Below are 27,697 nucleotides of genomic sequence, written 5' to 3'. Positions count from 1 at the left end.
TTTTTGTGTGGGAGCTGTAATATAGTTCCGCAACAAGGTCCACCAGAGAGAGCTCTCTCCAATTGCGCCAGTTGAATTATATTCTGTATGTCAAAAACATACAACTATGAATGCAGTAATGGATACCTTACAGTGAGTGTTTGATATTATGTGTAGATGGATAAAAGAGCATGGAAATCCCAAATAGCCACTAACAATTTGACTGTGAACCATAGAAAGAGCATGAGTTTGATGTTATGAACACCAAGCAAATCACCAACCAACTGTCCCAGTCGGGTAAATGCTAACTGGTTTGAGGATGGGTGGAGGAACTGGCTTGACATTGTTACCTGTGTGTGTGGGTATGATGCGTGGTCTGTCTGTCCCCAAACGCTGCAGAAAAATTGCAAGTTGTTTCTCCTTTGGAGCTTTGTCCAAGCCAGTGGCTATCAGGTAAGAGCCAAACTGTTCTTTCCATGTCTTCCATTGTGTAGAAAGGCCGTCTAGTATGGGCAAAAGAGGCTGCATTTGAACTAAAATTCTGATGTGTGTGTGTGTGTATTTTATTGGATCAGTGCCCCTCTCACTAATGGGTATCTCAAACTGTGTCATCAGTTAAAATAAAATTTGTCTCCTCTTTCTTCTTTTTTTTATAGTGTTATTACAATACATGTATTCCCTGTCAACACATGTACAGTCTGTTTTTCCAGTCAGTGACTCACCAGTGCTGGTGCCATAGGTGCGAACAGTGGTGTCAGTTGGCGGGAGCGACCCTGAGTCAAAGGAAGCCACGTCATCATCTTGAGAGCAGCCCGCCTGGATGGCTCTCAGGTAGCTGTGGCTGCGGGAGCGGAAGCAAGTGGGCCTGGGCAAGTCTGGAGGATCTGGGTTGTCCTGAGAATGGGAACGGGAATCTCGGAATGTGGAGTCAGAGCTACGGTCCTCGTAATGATGACTCATGTCCAGGTCCCGGAACTGTGCGGAAGCAAATGGAAGAAATGGCTGGAAACATTCAATTTATTTTAACCCTGGAACCATGGATGTGAACGTGTTTTGAATTTTATCCATTCATCGATTTTCTATACCGCTTGATCTCATTGATGGGGCGGGTGAGATGTAGCCTGTTTGGACTTTGTATGAATTAAAGTGAATTCATTTATTCCAGGCTCAAACTGTGGCCTTCATCTTTATTAACTGTTCAGTCTATGTTTTGAGTGCCATTGTAACAGTCCTAACTGCCATATATTGGAAGTGTAAAAGGAAGTTAAGCACTGTGCAGTGTCATGTCAGTCTCAGTGTCATTTAAGATAGGCTCTTTGAGCATCTTTAGGGATCACTTCATTTCGTGTGGGAAAGTTTGCTCGGAGATAGCTTCATGAAATATTCATCTGGTGCTTTTTTGCTTTTATAAAGTAATAAAAAATATCGGCTTAGCAAAGCAGAGAAAAATAAATTGCCCCGGGAATACAATTTTCGGTCTCACTTGGCTTACAAATAGCCCATCAAATCCAACAGCCAACTATAATTTTGAAGCACTGACCTGCCCTATGCAGCTACGTCTGCCCAATGTGCTGCGGGCATGGCCGAAGTCATCATCATCCCAGTGTGGCACAGGCGAGCCGGGGCCCCCAATGCAGTCAAGGTTGTCCAGGCTGCGGTTATTGGCAAGCTCTCTGAGAGATGGAAGACAGCTGCAAAACAAATGTACTCAGGTCAAATTGGAAGAGTAAGCGATAGCAGGACATACTTTGGCAAAAAAAGGGTGAACAGTCAACGTTGATATTTGATGATGGGGAGGCAGCAAGAGAGGAAATTCCAAACCAGGTGTGCAGCAATTGAAAGAGAAATAAAAAGAGGACTAATGGATGATTATTCAAGGCATCGCTTTTACTTTCTCATTGTGTGGCCTCCATTTTTCAATTTCGATTTATCCCTTACAAAAAAGCGTTTTGCAAACTGACGTGCAGCTCGCTGCCGGTTCCAATTTGCTTCATGCAAGTACACAAGCAAGTACTGTACACATATTGTAGATGCCATGTGAAAAGCAATAGGCTTGAACTGAAAATTATATGACATCAGAGAATATCATCGTAGTAAAATCAAAATGTTCTTCTCGTACGTGCTACGAATAACTAATACAGATGAAATTAACAATAAAAATAAATTACACAATTGTTTTTTTACATTTTTTAAGATACAAATTTACAAATACAATAAGGAAAAAACAAACAAAAAAAATTACAAGATCAATTTTTGGACCGGCTGGGTTTATAATTAAGTAATGACTTTTTTTTTTTTGGAAGGGATTTGACCGTCAGAGCATGCAAAGCTGGTGATGCTGGGTGGCGCATGGTCCGCTCACTGAATCGTCATGATGCCAAACAAGCAAAAGAAAAGGGTTATGCTTCTCAAAAGACAACTTTGACAACGTTGTCATGGCTGGCGCACAATGATCATAACAATGAGCACGATATGTCGACAACTTCTTCCCCAGAGTCAAATCACAGAATAGGAGTTTTCCCCGAAAAGCGCTGGGCTGATGCTTTTTACAAGCTTGCTGGTGGGCAGCTGTGATTGGCAGCATGGCATGGTTTTGTGTTAGAGGAATCTATGAGCAAAATTGTATCATGTTTAAAGTTTCATTTAATTTGGGCACATCGAAGCGTTTGGGTGCGTATCCAGCACCCCCAAATGCCTGCACACATCTGGCCGGGGGACTGTTGAAGTCCACAATTAGCACGTCAATACAGGTGGACAACCACAGGGGAGAAGGCGACACTCGGTCACAAAAGGGGAATGAATAATTCGGGAACAGCGGTTGAGCAACAAAAGACGAGTTGAGAACACCCGTCGCGCCCAGACGACATTGACCATCCGCAAAGTCTACAACATGCTAATTCGATGTAGACCAGCCAGAAAAGGCGCCAATGTACTGGTGGTTCAAGTTGGAAAAACAGGTAACCAATCACTACCGAGGAGCCGGACCGGGGTGCGGCATGCAAACATCGGGGGCAGTGTTTTTCTTGTATTTTGCATATGTTACAATAAAATGTCGAACTCGCGGTGGCGGGACTGAGAGTGTGATCGCGGAGCAACTAACCGTCGTTCGCTCTCAGAGATCCGCTCCCGCCGATATTGAAGACAATTTTCCTGTGTGCCGAGTCATTTCTTTAACTTTGTCCGAGAAAATCTCTGACAGAAACTTGGCGTTGTCGGCAGGATGATGTGCTTGTTCGAACGGATTTGAGCTTTTTGTTGGACTCTCCGATTTCCTCCGGTGGACGATCCGTGGCTGATCGCGTGTTTCGCGCCTCCGAAGCCGACCAGACCTCGTGGAGACTTTTCCAGGAGGAGCCAGCCCCGCACCGGACACCGTGAGGAGCAAGCAAGCGCCATCATCCAACGAACCTGGGTTCAGCTCGGCATCGGGACAATTGTCGGAAAAATAAGGTCAGTCGGCGTGGTGGAGAAGCCGTTGCGTAGTCGGTTATCTCCACTGAATGACGGAATTAGACGAGTTAACGCCGAAAACGGAGTAGGCTAGCTCGAGTACCGTTTCGTGGTTAGCGGTACGGGGGAAATTAGATCCCCGGGACACAGAGCCCAAGCGCATCTGTGAGAGCATCGGCTCATTTAGATATCGTTTCTCGCTAAGCGAAAACGGTAAGGAAGCTTTGTCTTCCTGCGGAGGTTGACCACCTCGGCGTGTGTTGCATCTAACGTTGTATGCGTATATTGCGCGTATCGGTTTGTGTTAGTGCGTGAGTGTGATTGGTGAACACACTATTGTGGTAACGTAACCCATATAAACTCCGGCGCGGGCACGTACCGTTTGTTTTCGGGTGACGACCCAGATCTAGATCGCGATTTTTTTTCTTTTTGTAAAATACCTCTAAACGCTTCCAGCTGTTGCTAGGCAACATGGCGACACGGAAGTCCTCGGGTTGTTGGCGATTGAGCGGAACACAGCAGACAACAGCACGTTACGATGTAGAGGCGATCATTGAAAACACACGATTAGCTGAAATTGACTGCAGAGGGTCAACGCGATTCGTGAAAAAGTGGAAAAAGAAATACGGATTCTCGGGAGACGTTAATGATTGCGATGAATTGGAAACGGTGTTGGGCAAATTATCGCTGAAAGACAAAGAAAAGCGGAAAAATAATGAACACGGTAAACAATGGTACAAGTGTAAAACACTCGTTGAAAGGGCCAGACGAATACGGGTGAAAAAGGCGAAAGACACACGTCAGAGGCTGGATGAGGATTTAATTGCAGCGGCTGCTGCAACGCAACCCTCAGCCGCTCCAGCGGCCGCCGTTTCGGGGGAGTTGTACCCGGCCTTCCCCCCACAATCGCAAACTACGAGAGAAAAGAATTCGGTACCCCCTCCGCCCTGGGGAACTAACCAAGCCCCCATAACACCCCTCGATCAAACTACCGCACAGAATTGGAGTCTAGAGAACCCGGTCAAATCGCAGGATGGTCCAAACCCTGGACATCAACACGAAACGCGCTCCAAAGGCACGGTGGGTGAGTGGAGGCGGACCCTCGACCCATCCACCTCGCTAGAGCATAATTCGTATGAGTCTAGATTCGAATGGTACCCTTTCCAAGCGTTCCCTATGGTTCAAATGCCGTCGACGAACGACAAATCGCTGTACGTATATAGACCATGGACGCCAGCCGAATTTCGAGACATCGCCGCGTCACTTCCAAAACCGAAGGACGATCCGGACGAGTTCGTAAGGGAACTATCCGATTTAGTCCACAGTCACAGGCTTAACGCGAGTGAACTTTTGAAATTGCTCTCATTAACTACCAGTTCCAAGTTTGGCGCAGTTGTGGGCAACTTTAATGGTAGGAAAGCTGCGGGAGGTTATCTGTGCTATGATGAACTCACGCAGGTAGGGGGACCCCTTGACCAAATTATGGAACGTTGCGCCAAGGCATACGAGCGGACGCAAGATCCAAAACAAATTGCCACATGCATCCAAAAGGCTGACGAAACTACGGACGATTTTTTCCATCGTCTGCGAATAGTGTTCAAAATACACGGCGGTATCCCTGAGACACAGTCAGACTTGTTCAATTCGCATTTAAAACAGCATTTGCTAAACCAAGCACATCCTGATGTTACCCAATATGTTAAAAGACATAATTTGAATTGGCCAACATGTCCGATCGATGAGGTTTTGAATTACGCACGGAATTACGAACGACTCGAGAACAAGAAAAGGAAGAATGAGAGTCACGTGACCAACATTTATTACGCCGCAAAAAACCCACACGCACACGGGAAAACCCCGGGTCCTCCTTATAAAGGTAATAAACAAATACGGTCGTTTGCTCCCTTCAAATTAACCCCTAGGGACCAAAAACGTTTTGTTGAAGGCAGATGTTTTCTTTGTGGGCAAAAGGGTCACATGGTGAAAGAATGTAGACAACAGCGGAAGGACAGGCGCGTGCGGGAGCGTGATGGTAGCACGGGGACCTCCTCATCAGATGAGGAGGATTTACAAACGATACGGAATAAAAAAGAGGAGGTAGCTATGACAGCGATAAAGGCCTCTGCGCCTTTGTTTGAATCGCCCGCCTCAAGTGAGGACGAGGGTGACATCTTAGCCGGTAGCAATCATGTTTTCGACACAGAAAACTACCTGCTGAGATGTGAAACCTCGTCCATAACTAAACCGGAAATGACGTTGTTGGTTGAAGGAATCCCGACCGTCTTCCTTGTTGACACGGGCGCCGATATCACTGTTCTTGGTCGTTGGGATCGCGATACTGTGAAGCCAAGCGATGGCAAAATTCGCATGAAAGGAGCACACGGCTCCGTGCAGCCCCTGACGTTATCGCAAACAGTAACCATTACTTCCCCCACAGACCCAAATCGGAAGGCACTCGTCGAAGCCGCGCTAAATTCTCGCTGTCCACATAATTTATTGGGACGGGATGCTCAAACGCAACTCGAGATTTACACCATCGTAAATCACAAGGGCCAGATTGAAGCCCGCATGGGGAACAGTCAACATGATGCTCGCTATTTTTGGACACTCGATTTACCGAACGATGACGTAACTCGGAGTTCCGAATGTCTAGTTCGATTGGCAGGTACCAAATTAAAGCCAGGAGGTAACGTGCAAACGGCGAACAACCTGCACGTGACTATCAGACGTAAGCAGACACCAGGACCAGACCCTGACTACACTAAAGTTTTTCTGGGCCTGCAACCCCAGGGTATCGTTGTTGAGCACGTGTATTGGAAAGATCAGTGGTGTTTCACCACAGCGCGGGTAGGAAGGGCGGTCAAGCCCCTCCTCTCACAAGGGCAACACATTTACATACCGCTCGGCAAACCAGAGCAATGTGAGTGGAAAAATATGAATAACCTTGCGAGCTCCGTTCCAAACCACCTGTGGAACCCCTCCCCCGCCAATCCGGGGTGCGAGGAAACACAGGATGGCTGGGTGCGTCAATACATCAATTGGAAAGTGATGACTACTCCGGCCGTTCATTTCAGCTGACAAATTGCAGTAACACGTGACGTACTAGCAATAGAGGCACAGGACACAACACAGGATGATTTGAAATCAAGACAAATTTTTGCACCTCACACAGAACGAAAATATTGGACAAATAAGAGAGCACAACCAGATGACGCAGGGATAGAGAAATTGGAAGGCGGGAAACGTTGGCTTCCAATCTCTCTCTTCGAGTGCGCCGCGAGGTTGACACATGGCTTGTCACATGTGTCAACAGGGGGGATGATAGCGATGATAACACAGGTGCACCAATATTATCATACACATGGGTTTATGCATATTTCAAAAAGAATTTGGAGATGTTGTGTAATCTGTTTGAACCAAACACAAGGGAAACGATACTGTCTTGTCATTGTTGATGTGTTTTCAAAATGGGTTGAACTGTCTTCGAGCGCTCACGATGATTCAGGAACTGTCATGAAAGCATTGGGCGAATTGTTGGACACTGATTTGGAGCGACACTGTGCGTACCACCCGCAATCGGCTGGATTTGTGGAATGCATTAATGGAACTGTCAAAGCCAGGCTCATTGAGACAATGAGAGAGACTAAAAGACTATTTGATCAGAAAGAGATGCATAGGCACAATGACTTGCCAGAGTGTTCTGCTCCACAGACTCGCCAGGTCCGGAGTGGTGATCAGAATTTCCTCAAGGTGCTGAAAAGACTTCTCTGGGACAGTGAACGCTGGAATGGCCCCTCCCAAGTGATTGCAGCAACAAAAACTGCGGTCAAGATCGAAGGACGCGATGGCTGGATCCACCAGTCGCAGTGCAAGCTCCTTCGGTTTGAGGTTGAGGGGCCTAGCGACGCCAGTCCCAGGAAGGAGAATCAGCACCTAAGTCCAAGTGCGCTGACCTTGCGTGCCGCCGAAAGACCACCGGAAGGGCAGTCAAGCGTTGCCGATGCACCATCAGCATCATCGGCATCATCCTTATGGGCCTAAGAGAAGTCACGGTGGGCACACAGGCCCACAGAAGGAGTGACTTGCCCCATGGGATTCAATGTCGGGAGGCAGGAGACGATTGTTGGTATATTTTTCTTTTTGTGTTTTCGTGTCGCTTGCGCGATCCCGCTGGTCAGAGGTTGTGCTGCCAAATTCATGGATGCTATCAAAGTGAAGTGGCGGCTCACCTGACTGTGGCCATGTCGGAGTACCAACAGGTGCACACGGAGTCTGACGAAGATTATGTTAACACTGACTTTGGTGATTGATTTACTGGAACCTTATGTAAGCCCGTATGACGACTTCACAGAAAAGCATTGCAGATGTGAGTGTTTGATGTTCTTGGGTTGGCTTACTTTGTATATAGTAGTTAGTTAGTAGTTAGTTTTGTTAGATTTTGATTTTCATTCGAGGTGTGTTTAGATTCGATTTGATTTTAAATTACTTTGTGTTTAGATTAGGTTTTGATTTTCATTTAATGTGTGTCTAGATTAGATTTTGATTTTCATTTAATGTATAGCCATTGCCCGGGAAGGGTTTTCTGTCCTGATCGTTACACCCCCTTCCCCTCAGGACAGTTTTTCTTCCCACCCGTGCAATTGCATATCAATGTCACCTGGGCGTTTGACGAAACTTTAATTATGATACAGAGGTGGGAATGTTAGAGGAATCTATGAGCAAAATTGTATCATGTTTAAAGTTTCATTTAATTTGGGCACATCGAAGCGTTTGGGTGCGTATCCAGCACCCCCAAATGCCTGCACACATCTGGCCGGGGGACTGTTGAAGTCCACAATTAGCACGTCAATACAGGTGGACAACCACAGGGGAGAAGGCGACACTCGGTCACAAAAGGGGAATGAATAATTCGGGAACAGCGGTTGAGCAACAAAAGACGAGTTGAGAACACCCGTCGCGCCCAGACGACATTGACCATCCGCAAAGTCTACAACATGCTAATTCGATGTAGACCAGCCAGAAAAGGCGCCAATGTACTGGTGGTTCAAGTTGGAAAAACAGGTAACCAATCACTACCGAGGAGCCGGACCGGGGTGCGGCATGCAAACATCGGGGGCAGTGTTTTTCTTGTATTTTGCATATGTTACAATAAAATGTCGAACTCGCGGTGGCGGGACTGAGAGTGTGATCGCGGAGCAACTAACCGTCGTTCGCTCTCAGAGATCCGCTCCCGCCGATATTGAAGACAATTTTCCTGTGTGCCGAGTCATTTCTTTAACTTTGTCCGAGAAAATCTCTGACATTTTGTCACCTCCAGGAAGTTATTGCTGGCTTGCCGGCGAAGCAACAACACACCCCTGGGATGTGTCTTATTTGGGCCTATCACTGACCTGCTCATTGACCTGCCCAGTTGGTTGAGGGAGGACACACTGTGGACGGGTGACCACAGGGCATCCAGTTCCCCTTGCAATAAGGAATAATCCAGGGTTCTGCTGCTCACGCCAGCAGGCCACAAGAGAGCCACGGGTTAGTCATTCATGCATGTTGACAATCCAACACAATGTGGTATTCGTGATACCGAACACGCATCAACATGTTATCTTCCGCATGGACCAACTTGACAACTATCAACACATCCAGGAAACAGCATGCCAGGTAAACAATATGACTATTGTTTTACAATAATAATAATGATAATAATAATCCTCGTCTATCTTTACCTTTAATTTGCCTGTCTGTTTGTGTCATGAAAAAGGAAAATATATGTACCGATATATAAAAAAAATACGCGTCTCATTCCGATGCACACTCAATAAAATATGAAATACAAATGTGTGCCCATTCGAAAGTGTGATGACTAGGAATTATAAAGTTTTTTTGCTCCACATTGCTCTACCAAAGAAGGTTCCCCACAACTCTTTCATGTAAAAATAGCGCTGCTGATGTGTCGCAGTTGTACCCCTCTGCAAATTACAAGGAGCATCGTGTCTCTTTAAATGAATGCCTCTGTGACAGTGTCAGTTTAAAAAAAGGGGGTCTTGCAGTACTGCAGTCGCAAGGATGGAATTTTTGTACTGCATCAATATATTACATTAGTGTACTAAATGTTGTGGGCCGCAAGGGTTTGTTTTTGGATCCCCTAAAGGGATCTGTATCAATGCAGAATGCTAAATCTATTACTTATTCGAATTTGTCTCAGTCACAACAAATTTGTGTTAAGAGCAAAACATCACGGTTCCCCTGCAGAAGCAATTTTCTTTCTCAAAAGCCTGACTAGATCGCTCAAAAGTGAATTTTTAAAGTATTTATGTCATTTTCTACAAATAAGACGGTCAATATAACAGCACGCTCTGGGGGGAAGCTCTGATGAAAACTGCTGCTTAAGTTTGAATGACAAAATCAGTATTCTAAATAAATTGAACGTTACACCTTAGAATATGAGGAATGATGTTAAATTAGCATTTGAATAAAACCACACCATCGCATTGCATTGTTTGAATCACCATTAGATCAAAAAATAAGTCGACTATTTGATCTCCACAGCAAATGTAGCCGCAGGCAAAATCCGTGTCAACTTCAGAGTGTAGGTGTGTGTCCCCCGGCAAATGTTTTGAATTTGGTGTTGACATAAAAAGACATGTTAGCACTGTCTTGCTTCCATTTTCACCATATTGTCATTGCTACAAAGAATGTGCTCTCTTCACACATTTGATGTGACGTTACCTCAAATGTTGCCCTGCCGTGCCTTCATCACACGTAGTGCATCATGTCTGCTTTCGAAAGCCTTTTACAAAGAGACAAGAGATGTCTTGTCTACTTTCAGTGACTAGTCTATGAATAAACATCAGCAGGTCAAATACTGATAAAACCTTTATGGGGGAGGATTAGATTTCTGCTACCTTGACACAATCTACAAGCAGGGTGTCAAACTCATTTTTGTCACAGGCCACATTGTAGTTACGGTTTCCCTTGGAGGGCCTTTATGAATTTTGAGAAACCATGTAAATGTTTAATCACCTCCACATATGACATACACGGCGCACAGCAAATTGATGGATAACCAGTTTTAAAATCAGAAGTCAAGAACGACCATGTGAAATTTTGGTTCAGACTTTAGCAAGCATCATGGAACTTGACGTGCTTGATTTGCTTTTGCCGGCCACATAAAATGATGTGGCGGGCCAGATTTGGCCCCCGGGCCTTGACTTTGACACCGGTGATCTCCAGTATGTATGTCACTTTTTTATTTGAGCCAATACAGTACAGCATGTCTTTGTCACACTTTGGGCTCTACATTCGAGCGCACACACACTCAGGCGTAAAAATTGGCACAGCTTAATCTTCGTGCCGGCGCGAGCCTTGTTTCGGGGCGTTTGGCAATTTGGCAGACCGTGCAGCAAACCGCCTGTTTCAACTGTACGAAACTACCAAAGGAAACTCATTTCCACTCATGCATACAGTCAGACCGCTCTTTGAGCTAAAATTGCACTGGGCACGCATATCAAGCCATTTATGTGTTTGAGTGTGTTTTAGTTGTATTTGTATTTCTCACAGGACTGGTATAGAATGTGCATCATGAATACATCATTTATGCAAAGAAAATGGAAGCGTGCTTGGCCCCTTTCAAAAAATGTTATGCCTATCAATTCTCTGCAGCTTGTAACATAAATTAAACTAATCAGACTACTAACTACATGTAAATGGCTTTTTAAGTGCCCTCGAGTGTCTGCCTGTTGTCAGCGCACTCTAAAGAGCTTAATTAGATGTTTGTTCTTAAAACGCACATTGAGATTCATACAGGCATTTTCACCGTCCAATTCGTATTGAGTAGGCCAAAATTTCTCCCTTTCAAAGGTTCTCGCAACTTCTGATTGAGAACTAACAACTGGCCACTCCCACTTTATTTAGTGCATGCTGAATAGAATGCATACGGTTATCCAAGATAATTATATAACGTATAATGTGCGCTGTCTTAGTTAGCGGTGGCCTTACTTGCGTGGGGGTAGCTGGTCACTCAGAGAATGCTGTGTGGCCCTGAGGTAGCTCTGGCGGCGAGCGGCAGTCTTTGGCGAGGGTTTGGGGCTCCCCTCGGAGTCTTCGCTGTCCTCCATGTCTGCCATGGCCTTCACGTAGCTTCCGCTGCGCATGCGCCGGCATGGGATTTCATTGGCGCCCCCGCTGCGGCCTAATGAGCTGCTCCAATCCCCCTACAGGCAGCAACAAACGGCTACATTTTGTTTCCAAAGCGACGCCGCGCTGTCACACCACTTCTGTTTCACTACAGTGAGTGATGCTCATCCTATCGGGTCACAAATAGTAATCGTGGCTGCCATTCAAAGCGTTTGGTGTGCGACAGTGTTTCGGCCCTTACTTACCCTTCGGCCAACCTGCAGGTAGTTGCAAGTCAGTTCTGGTTGGCATGATCTGGACTTGAGTAAGGACCTATCAAGAGTGGCTGATCCCTTCTGGAGCACTTGCTTTGGTTGGCCCATAGTCAGTGCGGACCAAGATCCTCCTTTCATGTTATCATTCATAAGCACATTCCCTGGTCCTTCAAGTCCATTTCCTCTTCCACTCATCGGTGCGGCTAGTGTCTGATACTTCATGTCATTGCTGCTTTTAGATGAGCTGATGGTGTTATAGCCGCTATGAATGTATTTATTCTGGCCCCCGTGGCTCTCCTGGCCAGCGGGGTGTCCTAGGGTCATCATCGCCATAGTGTTGTGGAAGCTGCTTATGTCATTGCTGTCCAGATCATCGGAACTCCAGTACCCTGACATGTTGGAGCGTGGTCGGCGCTTGGCGGTCGCTTCCGATTTAGTTCCGCGATCTTTACTTTTGGCTCTGCGGTTATGCTTCCCTCCGTCGTCAGTGCCCGACGAACCTCCGCCGCTACCCGTTGAGCGTCCGTTGACGTTTCCTTTCATGTGGTGGCTTTCCAGCGACTGGGACTTGGCAAAGAGCTTCTGCACCGAGTGCAGCATGTAACGGATGCGACCAGGACTGTCCGTACGCTGTTTGCCTGCGGTTACTGCAGATGTTCTATGGAACTGCAAGGTGCTGAAGCCATCCCGACCGCCAGCTAACTGCTTATCAAACTCGAGAAGGCTGTGCGGTGCCTGGTTCTTGGTCATGTGATGCGATATCGTAGCCGAGCCGCTCGTAATCATGGACGTTCGTCCAGTAAGCTCAGCCATGCCCATACCCGATCCCATGCCCATCGACACGGACGCTCCCAATGTCCCAGTTCTCATTCCACCTATGCCCTCCACGGGTGGGGAGAAGTCCGATGGATCGTAGGTGTTGTAGTGAATCCTGGGGAAGGTGCTGCTGTTTGACAGCTGGTTGTTGAGGGGGAGCAGGCATTCTGGTGGAAGGGAGCTTGGGTTGGCTGATGGGTAAAGATGGGGGTCCATAGTGCCATATTGGTCCATTGTTGGGCTGAGCAGGTAAGGACTCCGCGGCATGGTGCTGGTCTTCTGAGGGTAGAGAGCCTCTAAGTGGCCAGCGGAAGGGTCACAGGAGTCAGACAGGTGTCTGGTATGGCTGGTCCCCAGCCCTTTCATAATGGCGAGGGGGCCCAACCCACTAGTAGACCTCCAAACCTAAAAGTTGACTCCTAGCCCATAGATGGAGAAAAACAAAATGGAGAATTAGAATCAAACATACAAAGGCGCTGCCAGAGATACACTCCTACTCGCGAGGCAAACCAGACGACAAATAAGATATGTGTTGAACTGTGAGACAAATATTGTATGTGCCAACAATACATTGCCGGCTACAATGCACAATTGTGCTAGAAACCGAAGGAACAACAATATACGTATCAATGAAGATCTTCAGGTAGTGGGTCGAAGTGAGCACAATTAGCGGCAGTCCACAAGAGGCAACTCCACAATTTATGCGGATTGAATATTCTCATGAATAATCTCTTCTTTCTGTCGCAACTTCTTCAAAGTTTGAAAGCAATGCAGAGTTCATCCGTCGTCCATTTCGATGGATTTGTGTGCCCGTGATTGCAAAACCTTTGTGTCACTCGTAAGCAATTCGGATCTCATAGGATCAGCAAGCATGAAATTCAGATGGCGTTTTGTGCTATGCAATATTAATAATGTTGCCGAAGAGCAATGTACTTAGCAAAAATAAAGTTCCACAAACATGCATTCGTTGAATAATTCAAGTGGTTTTACTTCTTGCTTGATTTCGTTAGTAAGGCATTGCATGCAGCTTAGAAAATCTTGATGAATAGAGAGCGCACATGTGATGCCTAAAAGTTGAATGTTGAATTACGTTGCGAGCTGGTCAGCGAGCTATTACGTGTGGCTATGATAATTTGAGCCGAGAGCCTCTCGGAGGGGTCCTTGAACCTGAAATAGAGAATAGCAACGGACAGCATTTCTGTACTGTATCGCCTGGAAAAAAAAGTAAAAGTAAAATTATAACTTCCCAAGGAAAGGGATGACAAATGATAAAATGTGTGTGTGATACTTTAGCATCCTTCACCTCTAAGTCTGTTTCTGTGCGTATCTTGGTGTCAAGAAAACCAGTCCGTCGGGATAGGCTCCAGATCAAATGTGATCCTAATGGCATAATAATAGCGCGACACAAAATGCATTTTGTCCAATTTGTACTTGTTGGCAGCTATTATTTACCAAGAAATTCGGCCCGATATCCTTGCTGTGAAAAGTCAGGAAAAAAATAGTTGCAACTTGAAATGACTATGGTGTACTCTCTTTGGTATTTGTTCTATTAAAGCAGATTGGATCAGAAGCTGGATTGGAGCCGACATGCCTGACTGACTGACTGCGTTCTTAGTAAACAACAGACACAAGCTGATGGAGTGATGCAGTAAAGACATTTTGTACCCAGTGGAACGGTTATTCAAATTTACAAGGAAAAGCAACTCATTTTGCCTTAATTGCCATGCTCACCTTTACCTCAACCAAGACCCGGAGGAAGAAAAGATAATTGCAAGCTGCTCGATAAAAGGAGGCTCATTCATGAGATGATGCTACGAGGTGATGTAACGTAATTTAATTTTCAAACGAAGCTTGGGGTGAAGTCAAATGTAGCAGGTGTCGCATGACCTCCATCTTGCCTTCGTAATCCAATGTTTCTTCTGCACATGAATATCAAATAGCTGTTCAGCCCCCGCCCTCCTAAAAAAAAAGTCTGTAAATGATATGCCTTGCTGTCAAGCCCCCATTATTAGCATGCTGCAAGCACAGACTCATTTAGTGTCATTAACGGAGCTTCTCTGAGTGCCATCTTTGCTGATAGGGTCAAATCCTCTAAATCCTTTTACACCACATTAGCTAACTGCCTCAGATCTCATAGTGGCACGCCACTCAGATAAGCTTAACACATCATCTTCAATGTGTCACCCAGTATGGTGACCGGTGCATTATCATCGGAGGCAGGCATAAAAGCTGTGCGCTTTCACAGAGTGAACGGGTTTGACAAACTTCAATGCAGATTTTGTTTAGCTTTCGTATGACATTGTAGGGCACATCATAGAAAAAAATGTGCTAGATTCCTGGATCGCATTGTTAAAACTGAAAGTAGACGACCACGTTTAACTATTTGCACTCCCACTAGGTGGTCTAGTGGGACTTTGGTGAATTTGATGGAGGTGCAGGCAGACAGATACTGTGATTTGCATGTGTGGTGGCTGTCATCGTATTTCTTTCATAAATTTGACATCAGTGTGCATCGAAACCTCTGAAACAATGTAGTGATCGATGAACTGAATGAATTATTATTCTATTTTTTTCCCATCATATAATTGTGATTCCATTTTCTAAACAACCCTCCCTGCGGTGGCATTGCTGATCACAGTGGCCAACTTTGCATCATCCGCCCGTGGAGATCTGCTTCCACTTCCTCATAAATGTAACTTGCGTGTTTCAACCTCCCGCATGGACTTCAGCAAATTATTTTCTGCTTCCATCATTTCAGGGTGCCATTTTTTTTAAGTTGATGCTTTGATTGATGGCGAATCAAGTCGGCTGTGTTCACACCCAAAACGGCGCAAAACACCCATTTTTAAGTGTGCCAAGCTGTTCCCATCTGCAGACATACCAAAACACAGTCTAACACACCCCTGTGCGGATTTACACGGTGCCTTGCGCTACTAGGCTAGGATTTGGCATGAAAATAGAGTCCAAGGCATAAATCTCTTTGTTCTGTGTTTAGTTTGGCAGTAAACTTCAACAAGGAGTGGAAAGAAACAAATTGAAGTCTCTTATTTTGAATAACTGTATCTGCCAAACTGCACTCACAAGTCAAGTCTTGAAAATTTTCAAGGCGCCATTGTATAAAAAAGTGCTTACATTCTCCACCGACAACGCTTCAAAAACTATGCCATGCCTTTAATTGACCCACAATGCCCGCTGCGGCGTACCTGCATACACCGCTGAATGTGGAATGGATGTGTGTGAGAGAGATCAAAACTAGGCAGCTCCTATTCATGCTGGTAATCATGGCGCCCAATTTAACTTCAAATAAAACAGCCAGACTATTTACGATGCCCAGAAGAGCCATTCAGTCATCAGAAAGGGAATCATCTAGGTCAGGCGTCTGCACTCCGTTGTTAGTTAGAATACAAATGTTTAGTGCTCAGTGCGTGCAACAATGCGAGTGTGAGTGTTCATGGTGTGTGTGTAATATTACACCCTGCATGGAGCGTCTGGTGGCAGCCGAGTGCACTGGGAAGCTGCAATCTGTTCCTTCAAGGGTGGTGAGGGGCATTTCGGCAGAGTGTCCAATCCATGACCTCAGTCATACTAGGCCAGTTCTCACCACTGACCAGAGGAGGGACATGTCACTAAATAAAAAAAAAAAGAAGTCACATTTCACTTATTTCTAATGTTTTCTGGCATGTGTCAAAGCTAAATATCAAAAACAAACACCAAAGTGTTTTATTTATGAGGATGAGCTTGTTTCCAGTCCATTAACTGACAGACGGCATTAGGGATGCTAATGATGAAGAGTACCACATACGTTCTCATAGATTAATTTTCTCCCGTGAAATCACCTCTGGAGCCATCATAAATATGTAAATACGCATTTTCAGGCTGCAGTTGTGCTAGGCTGATGTTAATTTGTCCACAATAGTGAATTTCTGCCACATAAAAACTCGTTGAACCCTCATGTAGGCTATTAATACCGCTTACACAATCGGATGAGATTAAAGACAAGAGCTGGACCAAAATTTTCCGCCTTTACAAAGGTGAATAATTCTAAATTCGGATTGACGTAATCAGAGAAAGGCAGCATGGTGGAATGTCGGTGCATACTTCTGAGGTTCAGGGGGCAAATCTGAGACCCGCCCTGTGGGTCCTCAGGCTTTCGCCCACTTTCCCAAAACATGCATATAAGGGTCATTTCAAGGGATTGAGGTCAGGGGAGGCAGAGCCTCACCTGCATGTTAATAGTAGAGAAAGGCAATAAAATAAAATAAATAATAATTCTGCCTCTTATAATTCTTTGATATGACGACGGCAACTAGCCAGGGCTTTCGCGTCAATTTTTAGCATCTTAGAGAAATGTGGAACGAGCACAAAAGAATGTCAATAGGGGAATTGTGACCAAAAAATCTTGTTTAGGCAGAGTTCATTCTTCTTTGACGGTGCTTAAATCGAAAAGTGAGGGTTATCGTTATTATTTTTTTTTTGTAAAGGTGGAATTATTGATACAGATCATGTTTTAGATCTCACAGAGCTGTAGCAAAGGACATACACTAGACACGGTAGCAGCATCATCACATAGTTTATCCCAGAAAACTCCGGTCCTGTATATGCGAATGCAAATGATTACTTATTATAAATTTATATATATACAGTACATTTCCCTCTTAATTTCTATAACAGCAAGTCAGTGGGCGAGCTTATGCAAAGGATATCATCCTTTCATCTGAGCGTTGGTGCACGGCTCAGTCAGTCAGAAGTGATTCCATCTGCTGTACTGGCCTGGAACACATGGGGCAAATCCCGCGCGTCTGTGTGTGAGCTCACAATTATAGGTCCCAAACTTTGAGTGTTAAGGAGGAAGCGACGGCGTAAAGCTGCGGCGCGAGGTTGACGCCGGCGAAAATGAAAGTGATCCAGCGGGAATGAGGCGGCTTCCATGGCAGCGGAGGAAGATGAGAGACGAGTTGGAGGAACAAAGAAGGGGGGGGGGGGGATACGCAGCCAGGAGAGTTCATATCTTTAAAAACATGTCAAACTAAAATGAGTTTCTTTCCGCTGAGCTTTACTTTATGATACAGAAATATCAGGGGGTGGGGGGGATGCAGAGACATTTGGAGGCAAAGGTGCTAAAAGTTGAATAGAGGGCATATTGAACTTTAAAAAAAATGTCTAAATGTCTTTAATTAACCCATTCAGAGACAGTGGTTACTACTGTGGACAGTTTATCGTGTTACCAGGCTGCATGAAAGGGTTCATTTGCAAACAAAACAAAAAAATTAAATATCAAAATGAGTATGAAATGCGACTTTATGGCCATTCGATACAAATTAATAGCTCACTAATGAACAGTTGGGCAAGCAAATGGAGAGCTCCTGTGATGGAAATTGTAATGTTGGGGTAGGAAGGTAGCAAGAAAGGAAGGAAGGATTAACATCAAGTCAACACACAAAGCCGCATCCGAATTTAAGTCAAATGTGACACATTAAATAAATGATGAGAGGGGGAAGGAGTCTAACCTTGTCCTAATTACATCCTATCTGTTCCATCAGTGCTGCGCTCTGGCCTATTTTCATCGCTAAAGATTTATCACCCTCCCTTCTGTTGTGCGAGATAACCCGCACTCGTTTTAGTCCATCTCTGAAGACCGCCAGGCGGAAAGGAAGCCAGTGAAAGGCTGGTGGCAGAATGTCACTGCCTCCGCTGACAGCTGAGCTCCGCTTCCATTGCCCCTGAAAACCACTTCCGCTGTGCAATTGAGCATTCTAAAAGTGCTTTCTGTCACATACAGTGGAAAAATCCGCATGATTCCCAGCCCGGATGATCAGAAAGTACTGACAGTTTTTCTGAACTTGAAATCCACAAACAGTGAAGATACATTACATTGTATGTCTATGTACTGTATACTTTAGCCTGTACTCATTAAAATATGATGAATGGCTCTCTTGGGGTCTTTTGTCAGGAATGAGACAATACTCTAAGGACTGAATCGTCATTTTCCATTTTATCTGGTGCAAAATCGGAGGCATTAATTCAAACGTCAGAAAGACATTCAGTATGCGCGCAAACAGCCCCCAGCATGTTTTTACGAATGCACGTATATTACAATGCTCGAATGCGCCACCGAAGACACTTGGAGACTTCTCTCTCACGCACACTCCCGCCGCTTGCAAGTGAAAGCGCTCAAAGAGCCATCATTCTGAGGGCACTTAACCAACCACTCTTGCGCTTTGATTTTTAAACGTGGCATTGCCTTGAGTAAATCCGATCTCTTTCAGGTTATATGCAAACAATATTGAAGACATTATTGCCTTTAATAGGGATCTAACTTGTTTCTACGCCTCAGTTTGACCTTGAGCGTGAACATCACAGTGGGGCTCCTCTAGTTTTTTATTATTTTTTTTGTCAAGACTGCTTAAAGCGTTCTAAGATCGAAGCAGCGTTTGATTCTTTTTCGAAAGCCGGGGCTCAAGTTGCGCTGCTTTGTATATGCATGAGCAGGCATCCGCAGTCTGCTTGGACCGAGCCCACCAGCATAATCCTGAAATCTAATCCACTTCAAAATGCCCTTGGAATGACACGCCAAAGCCACAGTTCGGTCCAAAAGATCTTCTAGGCTTCACCCCGACAGAGGAAGCAGTGACGCAACGAGATTTCCCGCTGCATGAGGGGCGACCATGTGGCGGGAAATAGAGGGCACCAAGTGGGTCAAATTCCATATTCATGCCTTTCAATCCGCACATGACCTGACGTCACAATAATACTGTAATGGCCGTCTGTCAACCCGCCAACCTGTCGGATGCACCGGATGGGAGCTGTTGCCATGACAACGGCCATAAAGTCAGCAGGACGGGCCAAGATGGCACACGGATACATTTAATGTGACGTTTAGGAGATGGGATCCGTAAACCTTCAGCTCACAAAGGCTTATCCCCCAAAGTCATCCCCAGTCTTAACACACAATACATCCATCTGCAATTTTTTCGAAAAGGTACGGGGGTTGTTTTTAGTCGTAGATTTATTGAAAGTATGTTTATAGTACAAATGTGGCATCGATTTCTGAGGCAACAAAACCCTTTATGGGGTTCAGTGGCAGAAGGCAGAAGTACCAGGGTGCAAGTAGTTACACTAAAATAATGCAATGAAATACCCCAAATGTCAACCCCAATCTCTTTTGTGCAGACATAACCTCACTGCAGTCTCATGCAGAGGTAGCTCCATTTTGATCGCAGAGTTGCTACACTTTGTGCCTTCCCCTGATCTCATCACCCGCCCCTGGCAAATGATGCCTGTCACATTTAAATTGCCAAGTCTGAATTCTCCACGTTGAACGTCGTGCGATTCATTGATCATCCGATTAATTACACCGCGCGGAGACAAAAAGCCAGTGTCCAATGGAACCTCCAGATCCATTTCAAGCACCTCCAGCAGGGCCTATTGGGAGTGCGACTCCACTTCCACTCTCATCCACCATCCCGGGAGAGTCGCCTCGGAGGCCTCACTGGAGGGATGCGCTGGATCTCTGTGATTGGAGCATTATGTTATCACCTCAACACAGCTACACAGCCAGCAGGAGCCTCGTTTCGACAGGGAGCTACAAATCTATATGCACACGAGAGGGGCTTCGGTGTACGCGTGTGAGACTGTTAATAAGTGTATTTTCATGCAAATTGACTTTCTTCCCCCCTAAAGACACGACAAGGACAGAATCTCATGTGGCTCAGGAAGTTTGAGCACGAAAGAATGAATGACCGTGGCCTGACATGAAAGGATTTATTTGTCTACGCTGAGGATATTTCACGAAGCATAATCCCAAAAGTGTAAGTCGAGTGGTGCCATTGATTCCGCTTTAAGACTCGCAACATGGTGCAGAAGCCTTCCTGAAAGAGTTGCAATTATTGACGGCTGGCTTTTCCATAGTGCAATGGGAACGATCAGAAGAAAAGTCACGGAAAAGCCTCACAGCGCACAGCAAGACCTTGTGAATGAGCTCAAGGCGTTCGATTGGATGACTCTGATATCAGTGTCATGCTCTGATGTATAATTCACGATGAAAATCGAAATAACAGACAAAAGAAAACTACGGAGGACATCATGTGACTAAATGAGGCTCATATACAAACAGTACAGTAAAAAAAATGTTTTAGGTGGTGGGGGGGGTCCCAGCAAACGGTCATCCGAAAGTGATCTCAATCTATAGTTTCATATTTCATCGTGCTACATCAAGATTGACAACTGGCATCCAAACCTAACGTTTGAGAGTTAAGAAACGGAAGCCTCTGCAAAACTTACTGGAGAGTCTCACATCTTTGTTTGTATCGACATCGCCTCAAGCCTTCCTTGCGCTCGGGATGAAATATTCTAAAACAGGAAACTGACAAGGATTTTTGTATTTGAAAAGGGAATTTGACGTTCTCTTCCTCCAGCGAGTCTTCTTTGAAGTCCCTGTCAGTGTGTTTGCCGGGAATCGCAATTAGCTGCTGAAATATAGGCACCCGGTTGAAGGTGAAGATGTACCAGCGTCGTTCCCTCATGTTTGAGCTTCATTAAACCAACAACGACAACGTGAGCGGATAAGGTCAAGTGAAAGACTTACATTGGCAGCTCATTTCTGTGAAGCCTCGATGTGAACGCGTGCGGGGTTCCTGAAAAAAGGAAACAGGACGCCGTCAACCTAGATCACATTGTCACGGTTTACTTGCCACGGCACTCATCTGAGGAAAAAGCATTTTCACGCATATTACCAACCGCGTTCAAATCATCAGATGGTGGGCTCGAGTGCTCGAGGCCAAGTGGCGTTCAGGTTCAGGCGAGGAAAAGTCTACTTTTACACTTCTTTGACCTACTTTCCTCCTCTCGTCTCAATAGCACATTTCAATCGCGGCGGGCTCCCACTCATTCATATTCCGCTGGCTTTTATAGCACCCGCAGCGTTTCAGACGTTATGACAATGTTGAATGTGGACTCCCGTCACCTCGCCCGGCCCCACCGCACCTCCGCAAACACTCTCACCGCGTGTCCTGTATGATAACACCGCCGTGCACGCAGACGGGTTAACACACAAATTTGGGCATATGCATTGGACATATGTATTTGTGTGCACTTAAAAATGCATCGGAGTATGGAACTATTTCTTCCTCTGCTACATATTGTATATGTGTGTACATTGCATCCCAAGCAAACGCAATCAATTTATTTTTATTTTACCTACTCAATAAAAAGTACCATTAGCTTGGTGATCTAGCAGCATACCACTTGGAACATCATAAAAGCGCTCTTATTTTCCACCATTCGTTGCAAAACGTGCAGAACGATCGAACCTCGATGTTGTCAATTCAAATACTGCTGCTTCTTGCTGCATGTGCATGAACGCCGACTCCACTTTATGATGCTAACAATATCTTCAATAGATGTGCACAGTGTATAAACAACAGACGCGTGTCATGCTAATGGCGCACGGGAACCAATTTTTAATACAGTGATCCTAATACAGTGAAACAAAACGCATCAATGTGGCGGCTACTGTGCAGTATATCCTTGGTATAAAGTACAATAGGACAATGTTGTACTTTGTCTTTGATACAAATTACCGGCAATATCATTTTAAACATTTGGTCTTAACAGTGTATTTCCCAAAAATCATTTCGTTTAATTGAAAATATTTTTAAAACTTTGTTTTGGGGGTTGACAAACAACACACGGATGGCCAATACATTCCGATTGAAATCGGAGTGACCTCTGAATGTAACGTCAGCACCTATTGTCGAACAAAGAACGACAACACCAATCCCACCAAATGATGTATTTGTAAACAATGACATGGTGCTGAACTTGGCAGCATGCTGGACGAGTAATCATAATGCGGACAAGCGCTGGAGAAAACCGATCAATATTGGCGGACTCGAAAAGATATGATACTTTGCGAAAAATTGATTTTTTGGGAGTGGCTTGTCAAATTCACATACCTGCCAATACCATTTCACTTTTAAACCTTCCAAACTTTCGACTTTACCTTGGGTGCTCTTGCTGAGCATATAAAAGTGGATGGCTGTGAAAAGGACAAATTGGGACTGCATAAGCGCACGTGACACATTTCTTTTGTGAAGCAACCAGCACTTAAAAACTAACAAAAAAAACACCAAAAAACAAAACGGACCAATCTGTTTGATTGACTGCCTCTGGCTATTATTTCGCAACATGAGAGTGGCCTCTGTTGGCCACGCCACGGCCAATTGTAGACATTGTACAAACATCTTTCCCCTCACTGTGTTTCACTTTGATTTTTGAGAGTGCTGTGACCTTTAAAAAGAAAATGTCAAGAAACAAACCCATACAGTATCTACACCTCTGAGCTGTGTTAACAGTGCTAAAGGTCATACTCAAAACAGCTTTACGATTTACGTACAGAAAAAAAAAACATACCGGTAACCAAATATTGGTTACTTGATGGTTTATTGAAATATATATATTTTGGCACTTCCAGTAAAAAACATGACGACGGCTTGCCCTTTGAACTGTAACTGTAGCATTGCTAAACTTACTCATATGATAGAGATGAAGAAACATGAAAGCTGGAGTTGGCTTGAAGGAACAACTCCTCGCTTCATTGCACACTTCTGATTTGAAGGACTAATGTCAGGCTGCACTTCACAGGTTGCTTGGGCCACAGTGAAATAAATTAGAAGTGAGACGGAGGCATCAGACTGGAAGGATCTGCTGATTGGACCATAAGCTCCTTTCACTGGCTAGGATGAGAGTTTTTTACTTTCAGACAACATTGCAGGAAAGTCTATCTGAGGATCTGAGATGTATTTTTCAAAACTTGTCCCAACAATGTTCAATCCTGCATCCACCCTCCTTCCGACATTATCCTAAATCACAAATAAATAAATAACACATAAAAACACATAACCTCTAAAATGGTGTAGTCCCAAAAAAAAAAAAAAGATTAAAAAAAAAAATCTCTTGCGGTCAGCATTTAATTATGGAATCCAATTACTCCGAGACCATGAGGTTACAATGTCGAGGTGTTATTATGAAATGCTCCCTCAATGTTTTAGCAAACTGAAAATGTAAAAGCTGACAAAAAAAAAAGCTTAAAAGCTCATCAAGATGAAGATGATAATGTTTCCTTTCAAGCAGTTTGTGGTGTTCAACGAGCAGATGGGAGACGACTCGAGTGTGAATCTCCCAAAACGAGGCAGCGTGACGTTTTCCGAAGGAATTGCATGCTCATTCCAAAAACTCTCAAAGTGTTAGGTTCACGTCTCATGACTCACTCGCTTGGTGAAAACTGCAGTCATTGGATTAATTAATTGTCACTTGCCTGCAAAAATTGAATGTGTGTGTGTGTGTGTGTGTGTGTGTGTATGTAGGTACTGTTTGTATGTCATCCTTCACGAACCAGGAAGTGGCGTGTTAGTGAAACATGACACTACGGCTACTTTCGCACATCTTATCAGCGGCAAAATCCAGTTTTGCTGTGTTCTATGGTATCTCAACGACCAAGTTAAAATATGTCGGCTCAACGGTGACACGGCACAAGCATATACGGCAGCTAATCAGTCGGTGGCTGGATAACAAGCAGCTCGGGCATAAATAGATGGGACCCAAATACATGCCACCAGTCACTAAATCTTCAATACACAATTCAAGCTTTACCATGGAGTCCTACCAGGGACACAGAAAATGAAATTGAAAAAGAAATATATATCTACTGTATATATACAGTATATATATTTATCGCTTACATATTCCCCAAGCCTCCAGCTAACTGAGCTAATCGATGAAGCTGCTTTTCCGTTTTATTGCCTCTGGAGGAAAGAGGTCATTGCCGCAGGAGATTTGTGTTTGTTTCTTGGAATCCATTTATTATTTAAATCAATTCAAGAAATAATCGGGGATGCATTAGTCTTGCCACGTCGGTCCTTTGTCACAAACACTTTCCAGCACTTAGTTGAATCAATAAATACATCAGGTGCCTTATTTAAAGAATGCGCTGACACTTTCAATGATTTCCCCCTGTTTGTGTTTGAATCTTAATACATCGCATTTTAAAATCAATCACTAACTATTCAGACAGCTTGCGTGCATCATGCCGCCTTCAGCAGCTCAAGAGAATTTCTCAGATGTGGACAGCCAAGCGGCAGACGGTGTAAATAGGCTGCTAAAATATAGGCTGACAGTGAACACAGCACGCTTGCTCTGCAGGACCCTGGCTCCAGAGAGACAAGTACGCACACACACACACACACACACACACACACACACACACACACACACACACACACACACACACACACACACACACACACACACACACACTAAGCATGGTGTTCATGCATGGACGGCTACCCATAAAGCTCAGTCATCGACGCACCGAGCAGGGGAGCAGGCAGACGGCACCTGTCATTCACGGGTATCACTCTTAGGGGGATATGGAAATGTGAATAAACTCCACATGCAAGTGGAAAACAATAATGAGGGGTCTCTCTGGACGAAGTGATCAACTCAATTACCATGTGACATTTTTTTTTAGACTGCTTTCAAATTGGTGTGTGGTGCCTGTGTGAATGAACTGCTAAAAGGATTATGCCACACGACGGGGCCGAAGGTTGTGAGAGGAAAATAATGGTGATAAAGCTCCCCTATAGCTCCATTTTGGTTGAGAGGCTAATCTAAATCTACTGCATGTGAATGTGTGCAAGTGAGGCCTGCTGTATTTTCACTTGGGACTTTGAAAACTTGTATGTCGGTGGACTATATTAGCACCTGTATTATTTGTGATGATGACCTATCGATACATTTTCATCTTTTTTTTCTCTTTCCACATTTTCAAAATCATTTAACCTCCTACGTAATGTGTGTAATTTCGTGCTGCCTTCACATGTTACATCAGTGAAGATTAATGAGCCCATTCCCAAAGACGCCAAGCCACGATTATACCCAGTGAGCTCCACACAGGACCTTGTGTTTAGGACCATGAGCCCATCCTTTCTTTCTCCAAGCGTTGGCTTTCTCATTACTTCAGTGCAAAATTAATATTTGTCTCTTCAGTCAATACACCTTTGAGGGTCGTCTGTACTTTTTTGGCAAAATCCGGCCGAGCTGTAATATTCCTCTTCCTAATAGATTTTCATTTTCTAGTGTAGCCTCTGCAGATTGTCCAGAGTTTATGACAGACATAATTAAACGCTATCTCATGATATAAAATATCATGGGCCACATTGATTCAAAAGGAAGAAAAATACTTGGCAGATAATTGCAAACTATGTTTGAGAACACACCGTAGATGCTGCCGCTTTTCTGCCTGATCGCTGCTCGCCTTAATGATAGATTCATATTAACGACTGGGAACGAAGTTGATTGTTCCTTTATGTTGCAGAATATAGTTAATGGTTGCCTAAATTATAAACTGCCCACATGTCGGTGTGGATGCTATGTGGCTTTGGGCCAGCATTGTCTTCTTACGTAACGCTGTCAGCGATGAGCTGAGCAACAATAGGTTACAGCTGCCCGCCGAGCCCAACAAGATGAGTTGATGTCGGAATGATTTGCTCGTTCTGGGATGACCCTTAACTCGTTTTCCACAAACGCAGTATTGATCAGAATGCCATGTTTAGACCAGCGGAGGTGCATAGACTACATTATCGTAAAGACATTTTGGGGGTTGACTTCCCCTTTATATATATATATATATTACTGCTTGTGCTTGTCCACTTCACTGTACCAGCTCTACCGGGCTCGGCCATGTTTGACGCTGTCATGTCTTGTGGACACGTGTTGGAATGATGCATACAAGTGTGTGTGTGTGTGTGTGTGCCATTCCTAGCTGTTTATCTATTGCCTGAGTGGGGAGTTTATTCTGTGCATGCATAACACATAGTGACTTCAGGCACAGTCTTCTTGCAGACCATTTGACTATTAACATCGTTCACATTTTAGTATGCTACAAGAGCAGCCGAGCTGATATGCTTCTCCTCAGCAGAGTAGAAAGTGGCTGAAGAATCGGTGTGCAATGAAAGGAAACGACAAAGTCAAAAGTGACACAATCAACATAAAATCATTTTTAAATACATATAAAAGCCAATCAATAAAGTGCTGTTGAAATTATGAGGAGAACTGACAAATCTGTTTAACCAATGATGAATCTGACTCGCTTGGAACCCCCGACTAAGCATGTACTGAACTTGAAATAGTTTTTTCTGTCAAAACCATTATGAAAAAAAGGACTTAAAATATCAAATGTTTTCACTTGTGCAAACTGATAGTAGCAATTACGCTAGCAGGATGACTCTCAGGAGACTTTTTGCAGGCCTCCAGTGGCAGAAACGGTTATATGGACAAAGCTGAGGAAGTCACATTCAATAATGGCCCATTGAGAGCCACAACATTTACAATGATGCGATTACCACTGTCCGGAATATGGCCGACGGTACCGTCAACAATCTGGCTATGGCAGTAATTCTCAATTTAACATTGTGTTGATCAAGTTAGATCAGTCGCTGGCGGCAAAAGGTCGAACTTCATTCCCTCCCTGCCACTGTGATTTCGTTAGCCTTGAACACAACGGCAGCCTGTGCCGGCCCGTTCAAAATGAAAGCGGGCTGAGGAGATCAAACTGAAGGTAACAAATGACGCGCTGGCAGCACCTGACCAGACGGCCCCAGCGAACGGGTAGCAAAAGATGGATGGATGTTACCGGAGATGCTTGCACGAGACGAGGGAATTGGATTTTTTAATCAAACTAAAGAAGACGGATGGCCACATACCAAAGTGTCTCAGCGCCGCGGCTCGTAGCTCCGTCAGAGAGCTACTTGGAAAGAAGGCCAGCTTGTCACATTTAACAGACAAGAAGGAAAGTGGAACAAGAACACGGCGGCCTACTGTAAAAACCCATGGGATGCTCTCAGATGAGACGGTTGCAGCAGTCGTAACCAAATCTGGCCAGCACAGAACTGTTCAAAGATTGTCATGTTTTATGCATCTCAACCTTATCTTGCTCGAAAAGAACTTGCTAGCAGGAATCTTGGACCATCTTAAGACGGAGCCTTCTCACCGACAAATGAGTGGACAAACAC

The 27,697-nt window shown here is 44.6% G+C and overlaps 2 protein-coding genes across 7 annotated transcripts in view; one reads left to right on the top strand and one right to left on the bottom strand.

The window, feature by feature from the left end:
- dlgap4b (discs, large (Drosophila) homolog-associated protein 4b) overlaps positions 1–27,697 on the bottom strand; it is a 74,778-nt gene that overhangs the window by 16,806 nt on the left and 30,275 nt on the right. For 4 of the 6 annotated variants that reach the window (XM_086117396.1, XM_086117392.1, XM_086117393.1 and 1 more), the window contains 6 exons: positions 21,214–21,262; positions 11,805–13,048; positions 11,422–11,636; positions 1,520–1,670; positions 702–954; positions 330–482 (listed from right to left, as the gene is read on the bottom strand). In XM_086117396.1, coding sequence (XP_085973522.1) covers positions 330–482; positions 702–954; positions 1,520–1,670; positions 11,422–11,636; positions 11,805–12,995 — 1,963 coding nt within the window. In that variant the 5' untranslated portion in view covers positions 12,996–13,048; positions 21,214–21,262. Of the gene's footprint in view, positions 1–329; positions 483–701; positions 955–1,519; positions 1,671–8,819; positions 8,922–11,421; positions 11,637–11,804; positions 13,049–21,213; positions 21,263–27,697 lie in introns of all 6 variants that reach the window. The other 2 variants (XM_086117397.1, XM_086117395.1) reach the window with 2 other exon arrangements.
- On the top strand, positions 3,590–8,678 carry LOC147201569 (uncharacterized). Its single transcript, XM_086117398.1, has one exon. The coding sequence runs from the start codon at positions 3,901–3,903 to the stop codon at positions 6,505–6,507; it is 2,607 nt and encodes an 868-aa protein (XP_085973524.1). The 5' UTR covers positions 3,590–3,900; the 3' UTR covers positions 6,508–8,678.

The sequence above is a fragment of the Hippocampus guttulatus genome, chromosome 8 (genome assembly GCF_054856545.1).
Source record: "Hippocampus guttulatus isolate MCC_2025c chromosome 8, RoL_Hgut_1.0, whole genome shotgun sequence".
Lineage (NCBI taxonomy): Eukaryota > Metazoa > Chordata > Actinopteri > Syngnathiformes > Syngnathidae > Hippocampus > Hippocampus guttulatus.
The sequence above is the reverse complement of the archived record's forward strand: the minus strand, read 5'-3'. Positions and strand labels throughout refer to the sequence as shown.